Source organism: Schistocerca cancellata, chromosome 4 (genome assembly GCF_023864275.1).
Source record: "Schistocerca cancellata isolate TAMUIC-IGC-003103 chromosome 4, iqSchCanc2.1, whole genome shotgun sequence".
NCBI lineage: Eukaryota > Metazoa > Arthropoda > Insecta > Orthoptera > Acrididae > Schistocerca > Schistocerca cancellata.
In genome coordinates this window covers 555,230,591-555,251,153 of record NC_064629.1, presented here as the reverse complement: position 1 = coordinate 555,251,153, position 20,563 = coordinate 555,230,591, and the positions used below count along the sequence as shown (strand labels likewise).

Genomic DNA, 20,563 nt, shown 5'->3' with positions numbered 1-20,563 from the left:
AGAAGTGGATATTCAGAGTGCTAATTTACTTTAAATAAGTCCAAGGATGCCACTACGACTCGTTTATTAGCAAACTTCGTAAAACAGCAACAATTTAATACAGTGAAACGATCCTCTCAAAAAGAACAAGCTCCGAGTAGATCCTACCGCCGACTGGCGAGATTGGAAGCGGCCGAAACATCTTGCTTAGATTGTAAAACTTCGTCGCTCTTCGAACATCTTCGGTAATTTAATAATACTTATTTTCTACTGAATTAAATGGTTTCCTTCACAGCGATATTATGGTACTGAAGTGCAAAGTGCGCTGAAGGCTCCATAGATTACTTGCTCAAACGCCAGTGGACTGATTCTGTGGATGAAACATAGTCCACTGCCGCTAGATCCAATGGTAAAAACCAGTGGTCACCACGTGTTATTTTATGTTATCTTCAAACTTATATGGATAATGCAGAGTAGTCTTACATTTATAACGATTATTTTTATGAAGGACGACAGTGATTTTACTGTTATCAGTCACAGCACTATTTTGTCACTTATTTCACTAATTATTTATTTTTTACTGCCTAGGTTTCTGTTTAGTAGCCCATTTTCTAGTTAACTGACAAAGATGTGCATAATGATACAAATATAAACAATAAAGAAATTAATTTATAATATTAGATGTACGAAATAAGCATTCACAGCTACAAAACACTAAAATAAATAACTGGCAAATTGATTTGTGGTGCATGAGGCTTCACTTGTTTTGGAATTTATTTTATTTTCTGAAGTTCCGTTTACCAGAATTCTGCAGATAGCAGAATTAATTCGCTGCCTTAAGCAGTGCTGCAGAATACGATGGCAGCGAGCATCAAACTGGTTCCCACGGAGGTGCTGGGACGACTGGACCCTATGGCGCAGTAGTCAATCGTAGGAGTGGGCAGAAGTACGCAAGCCCTGAGATTCGTTCTGGCTTGGCTATCGATACACAAGGAAACCACAAGTGTTTAGAGTGTCCTTTATTAAATATTAGTTGTTAAAGTCCACTTTCAACATGGCAGATACTAGGAGAAGCCTACGAGTCATCATATTGGCTGTGATCTAAAATATCCGAATGATTGGAATTTTTTGCACTGTGTTCAAAAGCATTTATCCAAAAAATGTATGTAACAGGTGTAAAATGTAATGTTTCCCATCTAAAATATTTTAAAAACCAACTTCCACTTATGCTATATGACTAATTTTTTAGGAATGTGTAGTTGCTAAAGATGAGGTTTACTTTAACTTCCACTCCACAAAACTTCAAAAAGCAAAACCAAATCAAGTGCAGCTTTATGCTCCTGCTGCTTGCCATCATCAAAGGGTAGCAGCACTTGTATATGTTCATAGTTTGATTATTCTACCACACTTGGTGTAAGACACAACAGATCCTCAAATTAATTATTTTCTACATTTAAACTGTTCTATGATGCTTTCTTTTTCCACACCAAAAAATAAGTCACTAACATAAAAAATGCAATGTTTATGTCAAGGGTCACAATCTCGTTTTTCAAACACACACACACACATCAAATTAGTGTCTAAAACACGATTTTGAACTCTCAAATTAAGAGCCCAATACCATTTTCATGCCTCAATACCACCCTATGCAGGTAAATGTTATAATACACAATGGACCATCAAACTAAATATTTCCACATCTGAATTGTTCTATGACGCTTTTGAAGTGTTGCACTGGTATCTCGATGTTTCAGATATATAAACGTTGTTGGCACTCCAATCTGAGGATATGTTGTTGATGGTTCATAGCACAAAATGGCATTGCCTACCGTTTTTACAAGGTTTTCAGTAATGTTTCACCTCACCAAGAGACTTTTTCAGGGGGACGAAGGTGAAGCATTAACAGCCGAATACTGATTTTTATTTGCATTTGAACTAGACCTGATAGAAGTCATTTACAAACAGAGCGTCTGAGGAATGCTGCAATATTTACTGTCCAGAAAACTGATGCCAAGGCTCTCTAAAACGTTTACAGATTGTATTTTCTATGATCAACTACTCAATATCACCAAAATTTAATCAAAATACACGATGTAAAACCACACACACAATTTAGCCAAGAGACAAATGAACTGGCCAGACGCTACTTTAGGAAGGAAGCAGCTATTCTGATGAGATTTTTATTGCGAATCAGCACTTAATCTGCGTGTTTCCATAATGAACTAGGAGAACTACATAATACGAATTGTTTACATTCTACCCAACATGGCCAAACACGGTGGTGGAACGAGACACACGTGAAACATGTTCAAAGGCAATGGTGGCAAAAGACAGAGATACAGAGATGAGAAGTCTATATAATGAAAATACAATCTTTGCCAACTTCATACAGTAAGTTAACATAACATGTAATGATTATGAACACACACACACACACACACACACACACACACACACACACACACACACAGAGAGAGAGAGAGAGAGAGAGAGAGAGAGAGAGAGATCGCTTATCATAATACGTATGTATAATTTCAGATCTCTGATTGCAATCTAAAATTCGAACTTTGGACCATAATAAGATGGTGTTATTTCTCAACATGTGTATGATTTCAAGCACAAAAATAAGGTGGCATTACTGCTGTAATGTAGTTGTTCCATAAAATTTCAAAAATACATATGGTTTGCATGTTGACGCTACTAACAAAACTCATAGGCTAAGCAGTACTTGTTGACGATGAAAGTTTGATTTTTGTACGTTTTAAAACCACAATGGGCCTTCAAATTAAATATTTTCACATCTAGATTGACTGTTTTACTTGTTGAAATTCATATGGTTTGCTTATTGCCACTACTGAAATAAACTGAAGGTTAGTAGGTGAACTTACTTCGATCCATGTGCGGCATATAATACCACATATTAAATTCACCAAAATACATAAATATAGTTCTATATCAATTCAAAACGCTCATGAGCATTACTACTGACCTGACTTATTACTTAAAAATTATTTGTCAACAAAAGTTATCAAAGTAAACAAAGTTATTGTCACGTCTAAAATCGTCAAAACCTTATATCTAGAAACTAAGTCAGTCAAACATTATAGTGACCCCATGCTAGGTTATTAACCTCATCTTGCAATTTCAAACGTTATCATCTTTTGCTGTCATTCAGCACTACGTGACACTCCGATGAAATAGCATACTGCAAAGCAGTAATACATACAGGTAAGAAATGAGTGTTTCTATGCTTTCAGAGTCATCGAAACATTATAGCGACTCCGTGCTACAGTATTAATTTTATCTTACAATACAAAACGTTTGCCATCTTCTGCTGGTAATGCTAAATCATGCAGTTACACATAAGAAACTAAATGACGCTTTGATGGTATAACACAGAATACTGATCATGTATGGTGATTGTCATACCCTAATCACGGTGACTACTATCACTCCAAAGTCCGCCACCGGTAGCTGAGTGGTCGCCGGCACGGTAGCTCAGCGTGTTCGGTCAGAGGGTTAGCAGCCCTCTGTAATAAAAAAAAACTGAGTTAATCGATCAACAACGTACTTAAACGGATGTCTTACGACGTCCACCCCGAGCAGATGCAAAAAAAAAGTGGTCAGCGCAACAGAATGTCAATCCTAAGGGCCCGGGTTCGATTCCCGGCTGGGTCGGAGATTTTCTTCGCTCAGGGACTGGGTGTCGTGTTGTCCTAATCATCATCATTTCATCCCCATCGACGCGCAAGTCGCCGACGTGGCATCAAATCGGAAGACTTGCAACCGGCGAACGGCCTACCCTACGGGAGGCCCTAGTCACACGACATTTTTTTAATCACCCCAAACCCATAATTGATACTATCATAGGGACAATGACGCTCAATTTACACGGTGAGGGCAGTTGTAGTCAGTTTACAGTATGAATACCGTTACCCCAGATAAGTGTATCTACTCAGCAAGATCCACATACTTCCAAATAGATTTAAGTAATTTGGAGTGTTTCTGACTAGTTCTGACAAAATCTCATTTTCACGATACAGCAAAATTGTTGGTGACCGCCATTCCCCCAGAGACTGTAAGGAAGGGAGGGGGGGGGGGGTCTATGATGGTCAGTTGACATGGTGTCTCATTACCCCGCATATCCAACAATATAATGACTGCAGTTACCCCAGGTACCATTGGGTGGGACAATGTTGGTCAGTTGATATAGTGACTGTCATTACCAGAATGTGTGTTTATCCAAGCTGAGTGAAATGTGGTATGCTTGGAGATTGCGTAAATGTACAAGCACAAAAATCAGAAAGTATAAACAGTACATGGAATAAGTAAGTTGATAGTTGTAATGGAGGTTTCGACCAAATCTAATGAGTCAGCAAACTGAGTGCTATGAGTTCAAGACGTCTTCCCACGCTGCAGTGGTTGTCAGCTACTAGGGCTGTAAGCTGCAAGGGGTCTCACCTGGTACAGGTGCCAGCTGGGTTGGTGTGGGACGTGTCAGCTACTGGGGATGTGTCAGTGTCAGTTAGTAGAGGTGTCAATTGCTAGACTGTCAGCTGCTGAGGAAAACGGTATTCCTTTCATTCCTTCTGTAACATAATGATGTTACCTCATTAAAGTAAGCATTGAAGAGAAACGGAGAGAGAGAGAGGAAATTTGCTGTAGTGTATAAATCACTAATATTGTACATAATTTCTTTATGTTGTATGCACACATGTGAGGTGAAATTTAATGATGATGCAGAGATGGAACAATGTGTGTGTGTGTGTGTGTGTGTGTGTGTGTGTGTGTGTGTGTGTGTGTGTGTGTGTGTGTGTTGGTGGGTGGGTAGGTGGGTGGGTGTGGGAGAGGGAGGGAGGGAGGGAGGGAGGGAGAGAGAGAGAGAGAGAGAGAGAGAGAGAGAGAGAGAGAGAGAGAAATTGTAGCAGCTCGACCCAAAACTGCAGCAGCTTGCCCTGAAACAGTAGCAACTGCCCTGAAACTATAGCAAGTTGCCCTGTAGCGTCTAGTAATTAAATTTCATCTCACATATTGTCTTCACACAGTATTAAGAAATTATATACAGTATTTACACATCTGCCTCATCAACATAATCAGTAAATTTCATCTTTTCCGAATTATACACCACAGTAAATCCCTCTCATCTTTTTTTTTTCTCCCTCTCTCTCTCTCTCTCTTTCTCTCTATCCCTATGTATCTCTCCATAATACTTGCTTCAGTCATGCAGCAACATTATAATATATTACACAGGGAATGAAATGAATACAGTTTTCCCAGTAGTCAAGTTCTCCAGTAGCTGACACATCCACACTCTCAGTAGGTGACACCATCCAACAGCTGGCATTACCAGTAGCTGAAACCCACTACACTGAGGAAACAAGTCTTGGCTTCACTAGACTCATGTTGCTGATTATTCGCTTTAACTTATTGAAACAAGTTACTTTCCTGAATAAGTCTCCACTTGCTTAGTCAGTGTCGTGAATGGCCGTGCATGTGCATGGACGCAATCTCCAAGCATGTCATGAATTGTTGAGCTGAGACAAAGGCATGTGCAAGGTGATAACAGTTACCATGTCACCTAACCATCACTACCACACCCAAAAGAATCTGGGGTAATGACCCCCCCCCCCCCCAATTTTGTTGTAACAATTTCACCACTTTCCTGGATGATGATGAAATGATGAGGACAACACAAACACCCAGTCATCTCGAGGCAGGTGACAACAACCATCTGCACGACCAGTTCGACGACGTTTGCAGCAGCATGGACTATCAGCTCGGATACCATGGCTGCGGTTACCCTTGACGCTGAATCACAGACAGGAGCGCCGGCGATGGTGTACTCAAAGACGAACCTGGGAGCACGAATGGCAGAACGTCATTTTTTTCGGATGAATCCAGGTTCTCTTTACTGCATCATGATGGTCGCATCCGTGTTTGGCGACATCGCGGTGAACGCACATTGGAAGCGTGTATTCGTCATCGCCATACTGGCGTATCACCCGGCGTGATGGTATGGGGTGCCATTGGTTACACGTCTCGGTCACCTCTTGTTCACATTGACGGCACTTTGAACAGTGGACGTTACATTTCAGATGTGTTACGACCCGTGTCTCTACCCTTCATTCGATCCCTGCGAAACGCTACATTTCAGCATGGTAATGCACGACCACATGTTGCAGGTTCTGTACGGGCCTTTCTGGATACAGAAAATGTTCGACTGCTGCCCTGGCCAGCACAATCTCCAGATCTCTCACCAATTGAAAACGTCTGGTTAATGGTGGCCGAGCAACTGGCTCGTCACAATACGCCAGTCACTATTCTTGATCAACTGTGGTATCGTGTTGAAGCTGCATGGGCAGCTGTATGTGTACACGCCGTCCAAGCTCTGTTTGACTCAATGCCCAGGCGTAACAAGGCCGTTGTTACGTCCAGAGGTGGTTGTTCTGGGTATTGATTCCTCAGGATCTATGCACCCAAACTGGGTGAAAATGTAATCACTTGTGAGTTGTAGTATAATATATTTGTCCAATGAATACCCGTTTATCATCTGCATTTCTTCTTGGTGTAGTAGTTTTAATGGCCAGTAGTGTATATGCCGAACACGATGGTCTCCCTTCTCGATAGTGCCACGTGACCGTCTGGAGCACGGTTTCCTTGCAACCGTACATTCTCGTAACCACTGCTGCCTCCAACCACATACATGGGCTACATTCCTGCCACGTATTTCTGCAATATCGCAAAAGGATCATTCAGCTTCTCGTAGTCCCATTACACGATCTCGTTCAAACTCTGTGAGATGTTGATAACGCTGTCCTCGATACCTTAAAGGCATTCTTAACTAACACCAACTCACCGTTTTCAATCTCAAAGGTAACTAACGCTCAGGACTGTTACAGGGGGTATTCAAAGCAAATCTCATTTCCATTTCATAGTGACGCTACTAGCGCCGTTCTTAAGCGACTTGCGAGATATTTGAATAGACATCATCTTTCAGATGTTGAAACACGCCTACCAACATTGTTTGGTGTTGCGATATTTTTGTTCATCAACGTACAACACACTTCTCACTTCGGTTGTAAAGCTGTTGAAAACTGTCAGCAAATGCTTCTTGGAGAATCGCTTAAGACACTTGCGGGCTTTCAAATAATAAATGAAATGAGGTGTTGTGGCCCTCAATTACGTACCCTCAGACTCACAATTGAAATATTAGAAGTTTTGGCTGGTTTCGTTGTCTAGGCGCGGGGATACCTAGTTGCCGCATTACAGGCCAAATACTGCCGAGTCTACAGTATACAAGATGAATATACAAATGAATCGAATGGTCGAAGATTGCTATTACTCGGCAATTGCGAATTTCGAATGAAAAGACATTTATAAATGAAAGATTGCAGCTAAATAAATTCTGCAGGTACTATTTTACAACTTCAAATGATGGGTACGATAGCAGAAATAGCTTTAAGAACGCTCTTGATTACTGTAAAACGCTTATTGCTGTCGATGGTCCAGCAATTAAATAAAATATATGTTGAATAACAGGGAAACAATACGTTCCTACTTCACGTAATTAGTTATGAATAGCAACATAGCTCGCGAGATATTCACTTCTAAATGCGTACTATGTCTTCACTGCAGAAGCTACGGAAATCGCACAAGTGCTCAAGTCGGCACTACGAAATATTTCTATCTCCCGCGAACACCGCAAGCCACTCCACACTCTCCAAGCCTCTCCTGCTACTGTGCGTCCGTCGCGCCGTGCTCCAGGACACTCTGTGTCCTGTGCGACTGTCCCTTACGCCGCACTCTTCAGAACTCTCTTGTCCTCTCTTGAAACGACCCTCCTCCCCCACTTCCATACAGTCTCTCCACGTGTCCTTTTTGGAACATTCGCTGTGATTGGCTAGAGCGTTCCTGCCCTGTCTCCAAGCCAACACACATTCACAAACATAATGAAACACATTCTAAATACTGGATTTACATTTAAATGACTTCAAATTAAATAAATATTCCTACGACTGGACCATAAACACGCTCTAAAACACGTTATTAAATACATAATCAAATTAAATAAACATACATCAAAGAAGTAGAACAAAAGTAAGCCAGTAGCCTAATGTCTCTGTGCTTTCTAAACACAGTAAATAATTGAACAATTTCTTCATGAATAGTATATATCGGATATAAACAAAGACATAGGTGAATAAATATATTTATAAGCATACTGCCACCGTTTTTCGTGTCACTGTGGAGTACTTATGGCCTGATGTCATTAATAGTAATTGGCCACATTGACCTCCAATAACTCAAGTACTGTTTAAGTTACATGCCTGTAATTTATACTAATTCAGGTTTACACTAATAGCTTTCTAAACACACGTCAATGGACAAAATCGGATGAACCGTTTAGATTTTGGAAATTCGTTGCTGGGTGTTACTTGTATAATTTACCATCAGATACTAAACTTTAAAATAATAAAGATATTGAAAATCTGATTACACCATCAGAATCGTCGTGCAAATAATGGTAATATATATGTTTCTTTTTGAGGTATCCTGATTCATGTGGCTACTATTAATTTCTATCCGAACTGTGAAATGTCTGCCATTAAGGTTTCACAAAGTCGGCCATCTTTGGCACTCTCGGGATGTCTCCTTCATCAACACAGCGTCACCAAGGAATTGCCTGGACGCCGGCTAACATGCGCCACCACACGGTCGGCCTGCCAAGTGGCCCGCACGGCCATGCTAACTCCGAACTTAGAATATTTTCAGGGCGCCACAACTCGCCCATTGCCTCACACACCATGGTCATACATTGCAGGATATTTGCAGTGACAGCGAATGGTCGCGCTTAGAATGTCTTTGCATATCTTCGGTTCCTTTGCTCTCATTCTCAAAGACAGCTGCTTATCATCTGCAAGCATGTATCACACCCATTTGATGATGTGTAGAATTGTGTGTGATGACTCAAAAGTGGCTCATTCTCAACACCGTCTTTTGCGCCACTAAAGTGTTTAAACCACAGGTTACAAAAATACAACTTTACTATATTCACCATCTTGCAATCTTATAAATTTTTTAACTGACAGGTTTTTTAAATAACCTCTCATCCTGAATTTTTTAATTTTGCGTCAGTGCCATATTGATAATATCATGCATTGAAGGTTATTTATGACACCATTATTTCTGGGATGTATCCAGTCACACTAATGCTTGCACTTTTCAAGGATATTTAATTGCAAAGTGTGCTGGAAGCCCCATAGATATACTACTTGATCTGAGTGAATTATGCTAACACCTGTTGTAATGGTAAGTCACAAATAGAGAAAATGTGATAATCAGCCTTCCGTGGGATTGATATTGAAGTATCGCCAAAGAAAGACTTACAGAAAAGCGAACAGTGTTAGCAGTATTGTCACGTGCTGTATCTTCTCTGCCAGGATGTTGCTTTCTGGTCTTCATCAGATCGTTAGATGCATCATGCCATCCCATCTGTTGTTTTTAGGTCATGGTCGAACCTCTTAATCCATTTCGTCAGATTCTGGCCGTTTTCTCTCAAAAACACTGCTAATGGCTGATTTGACTCTAACACACTAACACTTTTTATCCACCGGTATTTTGGGAATTTAGACTGCAAGCCGAATGTGTTGTCTGTATTCCGGATCTTGCCTGTGAATATGAGGGCATATGTGTGTCATTGTCTAAGCCATAACAGTTGGTTTGTTTCTCGTTTTCGTTCAAGTCAGTATGTTTTGTGCAAATAAACGAAAGTGTAATCTATCATTTTCACATACCTGTAGCTGATGCACCAAATCCCTTATAATATGATTTCGTAGGCTGCAGGCAAGTACTAATTTTTATAGTAAGTAAATAATTAATAGAAATTAATTTCTGAATCTAAATAACGTGATAATTCATTAACCCTTAATTAGCTTTCAGAATAGTGGTAAAAATTGGTAACTGCATAAAATTAACTTCCCCATTAACTTTCGCATAAGCAAACAATTTACTTATGGGGAAAAAAAACCGATTTCTATCGTGAGGCAAATAACATCGTAGTTATCCACCACACACTATTGAACCTGAACATAAACGAATGTAACATACAGCGCATAAATAGGCGATGAAATCGACTATTGTAAGATTATATGATTGGCGACAGGTCACTGGAACAGTAACTACTGTACAATAATAATTACAGTACAATTCACAGTGACATTTATTGGGAAAATCTTTTGGATGTGCGGTTCATTCACGAAAGAAAGGGCTTGCAGAACACTTGTTCCACCATTTATTGAATATTGATCGTTAGTCTAGGGACATTTACCGAGTTGAATTAAATAAAGAGATAGACAAGACCCAAAGAAAAGTGACGTGTTCGTCATGATCAATCGTTTAGCTGATGCGATAGTGTTAACGGAGATGCTCAACGAACTGCAGTGACATACGCTGCAAGAGAGATTTTGTGCATCACGATCAGCTTTACTATTTATTTATTTATTTACTTATTCATTCACGGATCATCTTACAATGATGCAGTATTTGACATCATAATTCAATGAAAATAAATAGCTCAGAAATATAGAAGTGTACATATATGAGGACAGGACAGATGGTTGGCCGTGGCCTTGATGAAGGCACCATCCAGGCATTTGCCTGAAATGATTTAGGAGAAACACGGAAAACATAAATCAGAATTTCCGGACAGAGCAATCCCCATCCATCCTCAGTGTCTGAACAACCACACCGCCTCATTCGATTGATCCCTATTGTAAAATGCCCTTTGATATATCCACAGTTTGCTCCAGATAAATTATGAGTCAAACATAGTCCCGCTCTTTGTCACTGCACACATTAAGGACACCCATTGGTGACTCCTGAACCATGAACATGCTGCTATGCCCCTTGCACTAATTCCAGTCTGTTCCGGAGACTGCAAATCGTTCAAATGGCTCTGAGCACTATGGGACTCAACTTCTGAGGCCATCAGTCCCCTAGGACTTAGAACTACTTAAATCTAACTAACCTAAGGACATCACACACATCCATGCCCGAGGCAGGATTCGAACCTGCGACCGTAGCGGTCCCGCAGTTCCTGACTGGCGCCTAGAACCGCACGGCCACTCCGGCCGGCCCGGAAACTGACTCCAGGAGCGAGTGAATATGTGCGGGGAAGAGCAGGGCAATATATTACGTCCTCCCACATACCTGTATACTGGGTGAATCGCCTAAACTTTGCATCGTAAATATTGTGGAAATGGAAAGTGCTACTGATGTGTGGTTTTCACACAAATGATAGATAGCGGCTCGTATTGCTAGTCAACAAACAGATTACAATAACATTTATAAAGTGTATTTTTGTGCTGATATACATTCTAAAATGAAACAATGAGTATTAATATTAAGAAACAAGAGGTAGGCTGAATCAGAATGTCAGAGGTGTTTGTTACAGGATTTTAGTGTGAGTCGTTTACAAGATATGGTATATTGGAAAGTTCCCACACCAGCACTTGTACAATACCTGTGGTAGCACACACTAAAGAACAACACAAGTGCATACAGTAGTTACGTGGATTGTGACTAGTAACGAGACAATTGACCATCACAGGTTGTGTTCAAAATGACTACTGATAGCGGGAATACCCGCTTCCAGTCTGCTGCACACGTACTACCATTTCAGTGGAGATGTCCGAGCGGTATATAGTTTATATGTCATTACAGACAGCGTCTTTCAGCTTTACTCACAGAGAAAAGCCTACAGGCATCAAATCCGGAGAACGGGCCGGCCAAAGCACACGTTCTCTGCGGCCAACCCACCGATTTGGAAACAATTCGTGAAGACATGATGTAGTACTTTGTGCACTATGGGCTGAACGGCCACCATGTTGGTATCACAGGTTCCTCCTAGTCTGCAGAGGAACGTCTTCTAGCATCCGTGGAAAATGGTCTGTTAGGAGGCTGCGTCCACTCACGACGTACTGCTCGGACTGTTGCCACACACTAACTGACTAGCAAGTCGCAATGCACTCAAGTAACACACAAGCACACTGTAACCAAACATTACAACATCGTACCCAGCAACGACGCAGGTTGAATGGCACAAATAAGTGTCGGTGTGGAAACTGTGTTGGTGTGGAAACTTTTCAAAATACAGTACCTCGTGAACGATTCGCACTAAAATCCCGCAACAAACACAGCTGATGTTATGTATGAGGCGGAACTATGGGTTTCATGTAAAAAGCGGTGACCCGGCTGAGTCACGCAATTTGACTCTTAGTCTGATCACAAGGGGTGGCCATTATTGTACGCGTTGATCACGTAGGCTGACGTGAGGACCAATGAACTATACTTGACGGGATGTATCTGGAACATCTTAGGTGATTAGAAGTTAGTAGACAGGAATACAATTAAATACTTAGCTTTAATTCAGCATCAGCGATGAACGTCGATCTTGACTTTGTACAATAATATTTACAATTTCAGTTATAGACTGAACTGCGAATACTGCTTTATAATTCTGATTGCTTCACACATATAGATCAATTGGCAATGCATAAACTGTATGTGGCGCCTGGCTAGTCGTAGCTACTGACTTAGCTGAAGGCTATGCTAACTAGCGTCTCTGCAAATGAGATCTCCGAAGCTATAACAAGTGAACCATTCCTATTAAAGTCGGCTGTAGAACTGGGCAGTGCGCTAGCTTGTCTCGTAGGACCAGCCGAGTGGCGGCGCTCGGTCTGCTAGCGTCGACAGGGGCGACTTACGGGTCAGATGTGTACTGACGGACCGCGGCCGATTTGAAGCCTACAACCTAGCCAGTGTGGTGCCTTGCGGTGACACCACAACTGACATTCTAATTTATCCTACTTTTAGTTTGTTGGTGTCAACAGGCGTTGTTACTGTGGTGTCACCTCCAGACACCACACTTGCTAGGTGGTAGCCTTTAAATCGGCCGCGGTCCGTTAGTATACGTCGGATCCGCGTGTCGCCACTATCAGTGATTGCAGACCGACCGCCGCCACACGGCAGGTCTAGTCTAGAGAGACTCCCTAGCACTCGCCCCAGTTGTACAGCCGACTTTGCTAGCGATGGTTCACTGTCTACATACGCTCTCATTTGCAGAGACGACAGTTTAGCATAGCCTTCAGCTACGTCATTTGCTACGACCTAGCAAGGCGCCATATTCAGTTACTATTGATATTGATATTGTGAATCATGTACCTTCAAGAGCGACGTTCATCATTAATGGATTAAAGTTAAGTATCAAACTAATTACGTCCGCTTTCTGTATTCTAATTCCTTGTCATGTTCCAGACCTCACGTCAGTATAGTTCTTCCCTCCTCACGCCAGCCTGCGTGAGCTAAAACGCGTGCATTTCCGCCTCCTCTAGTAACACGGTGTTGGATCTTCTGCCAACGCAACAGTTACATTCAAAAAGTGTAATTTTGCACAAAAAATACACTTTCTAGCCGCGTGGGGTAGCTGCGCGGTCCGGGGCGCCTTGCCACAGTTCGCGCGGCTCCCCCCGTCGGAGGCTCGAGTCCATCCTCGGGCATGGGTGTGTGTATTGTCCTTAGCGTAAATTAATTTTAGTTAGATTAAGTAGTGTGTAAGCCTAGGGACTGATGACCTCTGCAGTTTGGTCCCACATGAACCTACCACCTAGACTTTCTAAGTATTACTACAATCTGTTTATTGGGTAACAATACTAGCCCCTGATTGGATTGGACTGGATTGTTTGGGGGAAGAGACCAAACAGCGAGGTCATCGGTCTCATCGGATTAGGAAAGGATGGGGAAGGAAATCGGCCGTGCCCTTTCAAGGGAACCATCCCGGCATTTGCCTGGAGGGGTTTAGGGAAATCACGGAAAACCTAAATCAGGACGGCCGGACGCGGGATTGAACCGTCGTCCTCCAGAATGCGAGTCCAGTGTGCTAACCACTAGCCCCTGACTGTCATTCCATTCCATGAAAACCGCACATCAATAGCACTTACCATTTCCGCAATATCTGCTGTGGAAGTTGTAGGTGATTCACCCTGTATGTCACGAAATGATCACAAACTCGAGAAAGCGGAACTAAGACAGAAGTTTATCGACAATCATTCTTCCCGTGCACCGTTCCCAGTTGCAACAGAGAAGGTGGAAGGAGATAGTGGTACGACTCCAGATACCTTAAGTTGTCTTGCAGAGTATTGAGGCAGATGTAGATGTAGTATTGGTGCCCCGCATGGAGCACTAATAAATTTCGAAGAAACATAAATGACTCACAACGTGGGTGCTAATTAACTGTACAGTAGACTACATTTTCAGTGTTGACTAACGTTATTGAGACTCGGGTGGTTCTGCGCCGTTTCAGGTTATTCAAGTGAACCCGTCGACTGGGAAGCTGCTGAAGAGGGTCGAGATGCCAGCTCCGAAGATAACTTCGGTGGCGTTCGGCGGAGAGAAGCTGGACGAGCTGTATGTGACGTCAGCGCGGGACGAGCTGACCGACGAGCAGCTGCGCCGCTGGCCGCTGTCGGGCTGCACGTTCCGCGTCACCGGGCTGGGCGTGACTGGCCTGCCCGGCCAGCCCGTCTCTCTCTGAGCAGACGGAGCAGCTCTGTCTGCCTGCCACTTGTCTCTTCTTCCTAGCATGTCTAGCCACGTACTACCTAGAAAGATTACATGCTGCTTCTATCATTTCTTAACGCAGTGTCCTCCAGTATCACCGATTTACTTATTCTCCACCGACAGACATACGAAACAAAATGTTGTTACGCATGTCTGTCGATACTTTCTGCTTGTCACCTACCACGTGGCTTCTGTCTCGTGGTTCCGTGACCTGTTGCGACTTTGTCTGTGTAGGAGAAGACTTTGGTTGCATAAGTGGGTATTCTACCATACTTAGTACAGAACACTTGCTTTCATGTCGCACTTTGTAAGTGTAATAAAAATGAACTACTGTCAAGAGCAGTTAAATAAAGCCCTGAACTATTAAGCTATGCTGTACTATATGAATATTTGTGCCCCAGAGGTAAGACTGGAAACGCGATCCAACCATAAATGTTTAACGAAATAATCACAGAAACACGCGCTTACTTATCGTATGGCAAACAGAAAGGAATTTTGCATAGACAGATATTCAAGCATAAATTAATTGGTAACTATTCATCAAAACCTTGTCCAAAAGTTATATACTACCTATGCTTTCAGCTCATAGGCAAAGCTGTGCTTGGGGATTATCCCTCTATCTGTAATCATTGAATTTAGATTTGAAAAGAATGTTTATTCAAACACTTATTAGTGTTATTATTATTATGTCTCATATCTACATCTACATCTACATCTATACTCCGCGAGCCACCTTACGGTGTGTGGCGGAGGGTACTTATTGTACCACTATCTGATCCCCCCTTCCCTGTTCCATTCACGAATTGTGCGTGGGAAGAACGACTGCTTGTAAGTCTCCGTATTTGCTCTAATTTCTCGGATCTTTTCGTTGTGATCATTACGCGAGATATATGTGGGCGGTAGTAATATGTTGCCCATCTCTTCCCGGAATGTGCTCTCTCGTAATTTCGATAATAAACCTCTCCGTATTGCGTAACGCCTTTCTTGAAGTGTCCGCCACTGGAGCTTGTTCAGCATCTCCGTAACGCTCTCGCGCTGACTAAATGTCCCCATGACGAATCGCGCTGCTTTTCGCTGGATCATGTCTATCTCTTCTATTAATCCAACCTGGTAAGGGTCCCATACTGATGAGCAATACTCAAGAATCGGACGAACAAGCGTTTTGTAAGCTACTTCTTTCGTCGATGAGTCACATTTTCTTAGAATTCTTCCTATGAATCTCAACCTGGCGCCTGCTTTTCCCACTATTTATTTTATGTGATCATTCCACTTCAGATCGCTCCGGATAGTAACTCCTAAGTATTTTACGGTCATTACCGCTTCCAATGATTTACCACCTATGGCATAATCGTACTGGAATGGATGTCTGCCCCTATGTATGCGCATTATATTACATTTATCTACGTTTAGGGAAAGCTGCCAGCTGTCGCACCATGCATTAATCCTCTGCAGGTCTTCCTGGAGTACGTACGAGTCTTCTGATGTTGCTACTTTCTTGTAGACAACCGTGTCATCTGCAAATAGCCTCACGGAGCTACCGATGTTGTCAACTAAGTCATTTATGTATATTGTAAACAATAAAGGTCCTATCACGCTTCCTTGCGGTACTCCCGAAATTACCTCTACATATTATGATTTTTTAAATCGTGAGAGTAGCTATACCTATACAAAGATTACTAAATTAATACGTATCAACACTTCAACACATCTCTCCATCATAATGTAACACAAATGACAACAGCTATAGGCGAGTATCAATGTCTTCTATGTAGTTTATAACATCACTCGTTACTGCAAGGAAATCTTCGAAAGGACGCTTTTGTGTGACGTGTTGATACAACATGAGAAACTGTCTGTCGTTCTGCACCACAATCACAACATGGTGATGAAGATTTGTCCCACAGGTGGAGAGGGTCTGCACATCACTCAGTGGCCATTCTGATGTGGTTCACGGAAATCAAAATTGCCTGAGGCTGGTCAAGTCCAGGGGATTTCTCGTGTACGCAGGACAGTTTCAGGCACTGGAGAGGAGATTTTGTTGCCTACAGCGTTTCCCTACGTTCAATACTGGAAGGTCGAGGTTATCAACGATTTTCTGGTATTCTCGTAGTAATGCACTCTTCCATCTGATGTCAGCAGTTGGAGAGTGATCAAGATAGGGAACTAGTATATGGGAGCAGATGTTATTGGCCTACTAACAAAGCACATGACTTCTTTAAGTTGTACATCTATCTTTTTCACAGATGCACTATTAAGCCAGACAGACACACAGTACACTGCCGGTGAGTAGAGCAGTCCTTTTGCTGATAATCGAAATGTGTCTGCTGACGATCCACAAGAAGTGACACAGAGTTTATGGAGAATGTTATTGCTGCTTTTGAGCTTAGCGGATGTTCATGCCAAGTGCTCCTTAAAAGAAAGTGAGCTGATTACGTAATTCCAAGGTATTTTGAAGGATGTTATGACGAAGTTCGCCTTCCTCAATATCTGCTGGACAAATGGAAATATGCTACTTCTGTTGTATTTGAGTCATGTTATAATCCCCATTTGCAAAAATATTGGCTTAAGATGTCTAGATCAGAAGTCAGGTTTTCTTTAGTTGTTCTGAAAATTCTGTGTTGGGTAGCTATTGCCCAATCATCCACATAGCCCAACTTTCTGGACTGGTTTGGAGCAATATCAGATACATAAAAATTAAACGAGGGAAGAGAGAGGATGGATCCCTGTAGTAAGCCCTTATTCAGTACTTTTGGACAGCTAGTGTCTTTTCATGTAGCAACAGTAATTGTCCTGCCAGCTAACATGTCATGGATTAGTTTAGTTGTCTGTCTGCACAGAATAAGTTGTAATCTGTTATGTATATAAAGCAGAGAGAGAGGGAGAGAGATTCTGTGTGTGTGTGTGTGTGTGTGTGTGTGTGTGTGTGTGTGTGTGTGTGTGTGTGTGTGTGTGGGATCTCCTCCCAAACCCCTTGATCGATTTCAACCAAATTTAGCACAGAAACAACAGGCCTTACAAGTATCAGTACTGTGGGGTTTATTACCTCCTAGCTCCAATAGGAGTGGAGATATGGACAAAACGCATTTTTTCCAGTCTCTGGCCTAGAGACTGCTCTGCACAAGAGGCGTGTTGTTTAGGAACAATATTGGCCTGCCAAATCAACCTGATTTAGAGGGCAGCCTAAATTTCAGGGGCAAGAAAGAGTTTCCCAGGCCCCAACATGTTGGCTGCCCTGCATGAGAAGTGTGCTGTAGTAGTGTGAGCCCACTTTATCATCCTGCTTTGCATGGTGTCCTGTATGTTAAGGGCAAACAACTCATTTTAAGCACCTGGTGTTCAGCCTACCCTGCATGGAAGGTGTGTTTTGGGAGTAGTATTGGCCTGTTTTATTGAACTGTTTTGCAGGGGCTACACTTAGCGATGGGTACGGCTGGGGACAGGCTGAGATGGATGAAAATAAGAGGTGGGCGGAACAAGGGGGAGGAGCAATTGGACAGAGAGTCGGAAGAAAGTGGAGATGTGTGAGGCATGTGCAAAGTGTAGAGGGGTAGTTGGCAAGTGGAAAAATAAGAGGGGGAGGTGGAGATGAAGAGACAGAGGAGGAGGATATGGTCAGAAGGAGGAGGGATGAAGTATGGTCAGAGAGAGGGACAGGAAGAAAGGAGTGGAGGAGATGATGAGACAGAGAGAGTGGAGAGGAGGAGATTCACAGATAGAGGTGAGAGGGTAAACTAGACAGACAACGGGAAGGAGAGATGGACACAGAGAGGGAGAGGAGAAGGTGTGTTGAACGTATATGCAGGTGAATCCGTGGGGGAGCCACCCACGACCCCTAAACTGTATTGTATGCTCCACTTATAACGACGAAAGCCACTGATATTTTCTGCTTCATTTGGTATCCTCCTTCAATAAATATTGTTAATGATAAGACTGTTCACGTCTGTTACATTTCTTAAGTCACATGAGTCCCCAAGTTGGTGCTAATGTGCAGTCACATTGACGCAGTTATCTAAAGCTGAGAAGCAGTGGCAGCCCAATAATCTAAAATCCTGGCTGACATGAATTTGTCACAAGACATGGACTCGAACGGCTCTTTTCAGGACCCTCCAGCTATAAACACTTTGTTGCGGACCGCACTGTATTTCTTCAGAAGGCCGAGCAAGTTCAAGAGCGTCGAGGGCAGTGCAGAGTGATACAGTGGTATTCGGTAACATTGCTTTATTCAGCTAATTTAGAGTACTCGATGGTGAGCGGTAGTGTCAGCATGCCGCCCACAGATGTCCCGCGAGTCCAGCCGGCTCAGCAGACTCCTGGCATGCCGACGTCACTGCTGTCGTCATCAATGCCGCCCACCGATGGAAATCGGCTGCCGCTCTCCCGGTCACCACCCACCGATGCGTTGCGACTTGCGCCGCGCTGATGCCCACGATTCCAGAGACTGTTACATTCCCTGCTCCTCGCCGCCCTTCACCTCGTTTGGCCTGCTCTGTCTGACTGTGGGAAGAAGATGGATGTACTGGTCACCCATGCCCCTCGGGCCACTGCTGCTCCCAGGACACGACTTGACTCGAACCCGCGCCCTCCTGGACGCTGTGCCGCAACTTGCTGCTAGTGCTGCTTGCCAGATGCCAACACCCGCCACCGTCTCTGGCGCTGTCGCAGCGCTGCTGCGCCTCCCACAACGTATGCCTCGCCCAGACCCCAGTACGCCAGGGGGGAAGCGAATGTGCCCAGTAGACTGGAGTGGAACCGAGCCCCTCCTGGACACACTACAGACCGCTGTCACTGCCCTCTTTCAGGCATACCGTGCGATCTCCAAGTTCCAGGCTGCTATTCCGTCCTGCCCCGGTGTTGTGTCCCAGGAGGCAGAATATAGCCTGAACAAGTACATAGAAACAAAGTGGAAGTTTATGCCGAATACTTATAACGTTGCTGCGAGACTGGCCCCTATAAGCGTAGACCAGCACAGGTCCATCCCGGCCCTCGACTGACCTGACACACTCTGTCAAGCTAAAATTGCCAGTTTATTTATATTGTTTTCTCCCTCACTACTGACGTAGTGTCAGAGAGAGACAGAAACTATGGCAGGGAGGCATGGATAAATTCCCGCCGAGCGGTTCTAGGCGCTGCAGTCTGAAACCGCGCGACCGCTACGGTCGTAGGTTCGGATCCTGCCTCGGGCATGGATGTGTGTGATGTCCTTAGGTTAGTTAGGTTTAAGTAGTTCTAAGTTCTAGGGGACTAATGACCTCAGAAGTTAAGTCCCATAGTGCTCAGAGCCATTTGAACCATTGTTGATAAATTCCCACCCGTCAGCCATTTACAAAATCGCCAATCCCGGCTCTGGCCTAGTGCCCCGCCTCATACATCGCAATAACTTAAAGCAACGCTGCCGTCTCCTGCCTCGTTGTTGCTCCACTCAAAACAAATTGTGCTTGCAATACCGCCGTCGCAGCTCCGCGCCCGCGACTGCCATGTTTACCTTGCCTGGCCTGCTGGATGTCGTCTGTTACCACACTCTGCCAGCGGCCCCAGATTTCATCACCTAACCGCATCTTCATTGAATTTTGATAAAATTTCCCTTTCCCACGACTAGGACTGACACTAGCACAGCAACTTCATTACACCATATAGGTCAGGATATGACTTAAGAACAAAATCTCCACATACTATTGCAAACAGGGAGCCCCTCGCTACCTTCTGTTCCACCGCACATCTCACTAATATATCAGAAAACCATGAACCATATTCAGAAATCATTCGTCTTCCAGAACAGCAGCCAACGACTTACCTCTCTCCATCTATCACCATAATCCACTCAAAGAACGATGTATTTATTGCTAATGGTTTGCAATGGTAGTATTTGCTTAATTCAGTTAACTGTTCGTGCCATATCTGCACGGCAGCATGTAACTATTGCATGGGGGCTTAATTATTTATTATGCAAATAACTTTGCTGCCTGTCCGG

General features: G+C 43.3%; 1 protein-coding gene across 1 annotated transcript in view; it reads left to right on the top strand.

Annotated features, from left to right (window-relative positions):
- LOC126185063 (regucalcin-like) overlaps positions 1 to 14,962 on the top strand; it is a 61,095-nt gene extending 46,133 nt beyond the window's left edge. The window contains exon 6 of the mRNA XM_049927819.1: positions 14,339 to 14,962. Within this exon, the coding sequence (XP_049783776.1) occupies positions 14,339 to 14,569 (231 nt within the window). The 3' untranslated portion in view covers positions 14,570 to 14,962. The remainder of the gene's footprint in view (positions 1 to 14,338) is intronic.
- Positions 14,963 to 20,563: the final 5,601 nt, after the last annotated feature.